Source organism: Pempheris klunzingeri, chromosome 11 (genome assembly GCF_042242105.1).
Source record: "Pempheris klunzingeri isolate RE-2024b chromosome 11, fPemKlu1.hap1, whole genome shotgun sequence".
In the NCBI taxonomy this organism is placed as follows: domain Eukaryota; kingdom Metazoa; phylum Chordata; class Actinopteri; order Acropomatiformes; family Pempheridae; genus Pempheris; species Pempheris klunzingeri.
The window spans coordinates 16,460,298-16,467,158 of NC_092022.1; the positions used below are offsets into that span (position 1 = coordinate 16,460,298).

General features: G+C 43.4%; 1 protein-coding gene across 1 annotated transcript; it reads right to left on the reverse strand.

Moving 5' to 3' along the window:
• On the reverse strand, positions 1-6,691 carry LOC139210192 (uncharacterized). The gene is made up of 17 exons (XM_070840188.1): positions 6,563-6,691; positions 6,288-6,303; positions 6,087-6,194; positions 5,201-5,289; positions 4,984-5,064; positions 4,787-4,886; positions 4,204-4,352; positions 4,044-4,112; positions 3,873-3,939; positions 2,762-2,943; positions 2,631-2,678; positions 2,489-2,534; positions 2,232-2,383; positions 2,057-2,122; positions 1,919-1,970; positions 1,693-1,800; positions 1-1,490 (listed from the first exon to the last, which is right to left on the reverse strand). Exons 1-17 carry the CDS (start codon positions 6,647-6,649, stop codon positions 529-531), a joined length of 2,382 nt encoding a protein of 793 aa, XP_070696289.1. The 5' UTR covers positions 6,650-6,691; the 3' UTR covers positions 1-528.
• Positions 6,692-6,861: the final 170 nt, after the last annotated feature.

Below are 6,861 nucleotides of genomic sequence, written 5' to 3' on the forward strand. Positions count from 1 at the left end.
GAGTCTCCTATGCTAATTGAAAAAGTAGAACACCTGTAATGCTTTAAACGCTAGCAGGATAAAAACACTTGATAAATGGCCATAAAAGACCATATGAGTTAACTGCCAAATAGTTAGTATATAGTAAAATCCTAAGCAAGTTCCTGTAAACAGCACTCCTACATGCTGCCTGTGCTTTGAGAAAGTGAGATGTAGTTTGCATTCAGATTTTCATAATGATTAGCATATTTACACAAATGGCAGGTGTTTGCTATGGCTCCAGTCACGAAAGCAACATAAAGAGCCTCTGTTAGGGGCTGAATGCAGGAGACAGGGCAAAGTATTTCTGTTCTTAATACGCAAAACAAGTGGTAACATTTTAAACATGATGGTGTCGAGTAATGACAAGTTTTTATAGAGTGACTATCTCTGAGGCGCTCACAATGGAACACCTGCTCCCATGTCTCGTGTGCGTATCGTGTTTCCAGCAGGACAAAAGTCTGTCCTCATCTGACACGTGAAACTTCTTAAACATTAAAGCCTCTCTGCTCACCATGGTGACTCGTGGAGAGGCTCATGCTCCTGTGCAGTTCCTGGCCTTGCCATGTTGGCTGCCCACGGCAACTTGAGCCCGCTCTGTGCCTTATCGGACATCATATGCAGCGATGATGCAACACTCTGTCCTTGCGTATGAGACAGCAGTGTTTGTAGTCTTTTGGCTAACTGCCGTGCCATCCACATTGACAGCACTTTAGACAGGAGTCTGGGCCAGCAGTGCCACCTGAATTTATCACTTTTTGTCTGTCTTCTCATCCCTCCCAGCTCCTGTATTAAACCCCCGAAATCCTGCGGTAAGCAGTACCGAGGGATGCCTCTGAAGGCCTTTGGGATGTCCCTGCTGTGGCAAAGGCCCTGGAAGTGGACGAATGCCAGCCCTGGACCTTTGCACCCCTGCATCGCCGCCTCCAGGCAGGCCAGAGCAGCCGTAAACACTGGTGCTATCACAGTGGAGGGCTCCCTCTCACGGTACCAGTCTCTATCATCACATAACTTAGCACAATCTTTTTTTCCTCCAGCTCTCTCTTTTTTGCATTTTCCCAGTCTTTTTCCGTGTAGTTTCAAATGCTCTTCCAGTTCTCCTCTTATTTTTTCACGTCCCACCTCTGGTTTCTTGCAATCTTTCTTTTTTTCTTCATTCTTATCAAAGTTTGCCCTCTCCTCCCTCCATTTCTCATACATCCTTGTGGCTTCAGGACTCCAGATAATCAGCACTTTTCCTTGAGCCTCACGCATGGCTTCCCACTGCCCGTACAGCCAGGGAAGTGGACCCAGATCTGCCACTCCATTTCCCGCCTCGACCTCCGTTTGTGAGCCTTGGGCCCACAGAGTCATGTGCACTGTGGCACTCAGCTCCCCCTGCAGGACTGAGGCTAATGCACACACAGGAGAGACATGGGCTGACCGCTCCGATGAGCACACCAGCAACACCGGCCTCTGGATATAGAGACAACCTGGAGATGTGGGAAAAAAAGATATTATTATTGCTATTCATTGGCTGAATTTCATTTGTTCCTTTAAGGCTTTTAAATTAGCGCAGTTACAGACAAATTGATGCAAGACAATAGTGGAATTAAGATTATTTGAAATCGGAAGATGGAAGCATGCAACTATTCAAAGACACAAACAATTATTATTCAAATGAAATGAACTAACCTGCAGCTCCAACCTTGGTTAGACGGTGCATGAGAATTCCCAGTAAAGCACCAACCACAACAAATATCAAAGCTGCCACAGCATACATGCCACACCTGTAGTGAGTGTCTGTAAAAACACAGAAAAGGCGTGTATATTAACTTTGTAGGTAGTCGTGTGTTGCACTGACGAACAAACCAAAGCGCATGCCATGGTGCACTTGTTCGTGTATGCTGAGTACACTCACAGTCTGGGCACAGAATTCTGCTACCACGAAGAGAGGGATCTGACTGCCACACCTGCAGAAAAGCAGATTGAAAGTGAGAACAGAGAGGAAAGACAATGCACCACATGTCCAAAAGTTGTACCTCAGCATGTACCTCACCTGCACACACAGCTTCTCATCAAGAGAGTGAAGAGGCACACTTAAGGTTGCCTCAGTATTCCCTTCCTGTAAAATGGGTTTTAAAAAGTCACATATTTACTCCCGTTAACATTAAATTACAATCTTCTGTCTCTATTTAGCTCATTTTCTCTCACAAACACATATGTATGCTTACCATTGTTACTGAGTGGACTTGCCCGATTGGTGTACATCCCCTCTCATTAAGGACACACAGCTGGGCTGAGAAAGTTGCTGCAACAAAAGAGGTGAGATACAAAAAGACGCTCTGCCTGCCCAGTCCGATATGTACCTCCCATGAAGACATGTCTGAAGGACAAGGAGAGAAGGCGCCAAGAGAGGGAAATACGTGGATAATTTGAGACTTATTATAGCTGTAAGCAAAATAAACTTTTTTCCACCTGTTTTACTCACCAGCCTGGAAGGGGCAAGAGATATTATGGCTGCCTTGTATAGAAAACTGCAAAAATGAAACATCAATTTCAAATGTCAATGTGCAACTAAAAGGAAGACAACTGGATATGCTTCAGTGTAAGCAAATTTGGTGAATTCTCACCTTCACACACATCTGAGGGTGTTTGTCCACTGCAGATGTGCTGTACATCTGTCAAGGACACACAGTGGGTGTTTTATTTGTTTTGAGCAGCAATCTATCAGCAAAACCACAGACAGTCCTGCCAAACTCACCAGGTTCTGTCCATCTTCCTCCTCCTCCAGCGTGGAGTTGAGTACAGGTATGCAGAGGTGTTCGTGTTGTCGCCAGCAGAGGGAGGCAGAGACATTCAGGTCACTGGCAGGACACTCCGAGCCCCACATGAAACCAGACTCATACAGAGCGACAGCAGAGGAGCGCCACACATCTCTGTGGTCTGTGGAGGAAATGCAGGCGCAGATGTTTTAAGACACTGTGACAACAACGTGTCCGATTGTGGTATATCCAGGGATGCGTGTGTGCTTTACAATCTACTAACATTTTTTTCTCATCACTTCTGATAATTCAACATAGTTTTGGTTTGAGGATGTTTGTCACTGAAGCGTCACCCATCATCGCAGTACAGTCAGGGTGAATGGAATTTAAGGAACAGTTCAACAGCTTGCGAGAAGTGTTCATTCTTTTTATCGCAGAGAGTTAGATGAGGAAATCTATACCACTTTCATATCCGATTATTAAATATATAAAACTAATAGCGCATAACAGGAGTGATGTAGCGATGGGAAAAGAAACTTCAGCTTGTCTTAGTTTACAGTACATTTTTACAGATCCTGATCCCTGTGATCAGCAATGCTGCTTTGATGGATTAGACTGTGCTACATCAAAGGTTTTTAGCCAAATCTTTTTCCCTAAAAGCTGCAAAGACTGCCTGAAAAAGTCAAAAAAAAAGTTGCTGCAGTGAGGCAACTTTGTGCTCATTTCCCGTGTTTCCTGTAACGCCTCAAATGTGGAGCACCCTTGAAGAATATTAGGAGATGTGGACGGTGGGATAACATCTCACACTCCAGTCTGACATCATATTAGCCATATTTTGAAATACCCCTAAATCACAGGTTATAGTTGTGTTTCCTGTTAAAATGGACACTGAAAGGCATTACATATGCAATAAATGATAGGGTTATGAAGTGTAACAACAACTAAAACAGAGCCTCTTGTTTGCTGGTCTTGTGAAAGACTACAAGAACACCCCTGTTTTGTAATTCCGAAGTATCTCAGCTGCCAATAATGACACAGTGTTAAAGTCCCTCAGCAATGAGCTGTCTTGCCAAGATTTTTTTGTTTTCACCCTGACTCTGTCACACTCACCTGCGAGGCTTTCATTCCGAAATGGGCACTTATTACGGCGACGGGAATCTTCATGAGTGTAGTATACCTGTCAGTGGGAACAAGCAAGACATGAACAGACAACAAAACCAGACAGATTCAACAAAATGATATTGTCTGTTTCAAAAGAAAAAAATTCAGAGCTGAAAGTACCTGCACGCAAACACAGGGCAGCAGGTAAGGGATGTTAAGAACAGCTGATCGTGACTGAGATGGATCAATCTAAAATGGCCAAAAAAAAAAAAAGAATCTTGCTTACTTTCTTTAGTGTGTACAAACAAAACATGCAGATAAATATGCCACTGATCCTTACAGTAATTTTGGGGGAACGTTCCCCGTCCAGGCAGACCTGGGGATTTTTTTGGTAACACCATCGGGTGTAGACTTTGGGTCCGGGCTCCACAGTGACAGTGATGGACTTAGACGACCGATCCACAGACAGATCATAGTCCGGTACGGGATCTTAGTCACACAGACAAAAACAAAACAGCTGTAGGATATGATCACCACCCCTGGCAAGCACAAACTTACAGACTGGTGGCACATGAGGGAAAATCTTCACTTAGAGAAACAGGAGATGACATCTTAGAATGAAAGTGAAAGTGAATCATTATGCTACAATCACCAGATTCCCACTAGAGGGAGGGGAAATCTTCAGTAGATTCTTGTATGATGTAAACCAAGGAGCAAAGAAGCACTCAAGGGAGCCCAACACCTTCCGAAGACACTTCATTTTAGTCTTTTCCTTTAATTTGTCACCCATCTGAGAGAAGATGAGCATCACAGCAGGCTCTCACGTTCCCTTTGTGCTGTACAGGTTGCACTGATGGAGACAGAATAAAGGCGGAATGCAAGAAAAAGGCAGGAAATGGGAGACCTAATCCTAAATGCACTACCTGGCACTTTGTAGCTGACATTGCAGCTCACTGATGTTGTGCTGTAAGACACGGAAACAACACTCTCTGCTTTAGCCTCGACGCAATGTGCCAGCTCCCACTGAAAAGGGAAAAAAATACACCATCATCATCATCATCACCATAGGTGCAAACCACCTGTATCATGTTCGAGCCTAAAACAGGAAACTTCATCTCACCAGGGCTAAACTGGCATTGCTGTGTGACCGCCGTGAGTCACATTTGACTCGGGTTTCACGCTGTGTTCTTTCAGTATGACTCTGAGAAAGACAAAGAATTGAGAAAGATGATGCCATTGAACTACACCTTCTTGAACTAGTATGAACTGTTGGCTCACAATGACATTTTACATGTGTACTAGTATAGTTGAGGCAGTGGAAAGTGAATAAGTCCAACCTTTTTTATGATTTTCCTTTTACTCATGAACGGCCTAATTATCTCTTTATATGGGGAGAGGATTTCAATCTTCGGGGCCTTAATGAGGTCTGGAAGAAAGCAGTGAAAGCAGCGCTTTGTCAGATGAGACAGTGACACCTTTAGACTGAGTTGCACCAACAAAGATTCATTTAATCATAAAAGATGTTTAGCAAAGGTTAAAAATTTCTATCTCTTTTTGTACGTTTATTAATTCAAACTGACATTAAATCGACTTTGATTAATATGGAGATGCTTGCTTACCCAAATTGAAATGAATAAAAGGCTAAATAAATAAAAATAAATGTATTCATACTGAGCAGAAGAGGGAGGAAAGCTGTCACAGCCATTCATTTTCAGCTCCTCTGTACTGACATTATTTCTTGTTTTTTCTTCCCCTCAGAAAAATGTAATGGCGCTTTGGACTAATGTGTTGGCCAAACACGTCCCCACCCACCCTCTGGAAACATCTGGAGGAGTTGGAGCACTGGTGTTTGACAGCTGGTCCAGTCTTCCTCATCAGCTCCACAACAGTTTGTTTGCTGAATTTCAATCTCAAACTGGCAGCTGTTTTTAAAAGTTAAACCTCCTCAGGATCACATTTTAAATTGGAGTTTAAAGTTTTGTTGCAACACAATTCAATTGAATCTCAGTTTAGAGTAAAAACTCAGCTGATGACTAAAGAGAGGTTTAAATCTAATCTTAATCTTCATTTTAAAATAGTTTGAAAGTTTGATGCAACATAGTTCACGGTTAAAACATGATTTAAAAATGAATCCTTATCGGTACAACCCAGCCTTAAAAATGATGAAATACATGATGACAAAAATAATAAAGTGGGCTTTGCAGCTTGGATGCGACTTTGTACCTTCAATCTTCATCCAGACTCGGACAGTGACACGTTCAAAGTAAGTCCCCAGAGTCCCCTGCGGGAGGACTGAGGACAGAGTCACAGGACAGTGTCCCTCATCATAACCTGTCCAGACAGAGGACAGCATCAGCATCAGCCTCCACTGTGTCACTGAAATGATGCTAGGGCGTGTAATGAGAAAACAAGTGCAACACTTACCTCTCTGACTGCTCTTCTAAAGCAGGGACAAGAGAGAGAAACGTAACATTAGGAAATATCAAACATTCACAAAACTGGACAAGATTTGCGCAATTACCCACCATGCATCCATCCATCCATCTATCAAACAATTTATGAAGACAGATCTTATTTGACATTTCATTCTGATGAACAATGATGAACTGTTCCGCAACTCTGCATAGAAGTGAACTAAATACTAACATTGTTCTCCTGTGTAATTCCTCTATGGTCCATAAACAGAGTGTTAAACTCACCCGACATGTCGTCGAGCACTCCAGCAGCAGCGGAGACACCACGGCGGCAATGAAAGCCGCCGCGACACAGAGGCGCCCTATAAACATCTACATAAATCTGCAGCTACAAAAACAAAGCCAGGATTTTGTCACTCCGCGAAAGCTTAGTTTTGTCCCTGGTCCGTGCAGCTGGCTTCTGATGTTAGGAGCCAAACCTGGAGCTGCTGACCGGGTGCGTCAGAGCGCAGAGTCCGGAGACACCACAGGCGCAACGCATGAAAACTGTTTAGTATAGCTTCCCCAAAACAGTCCACATGTGA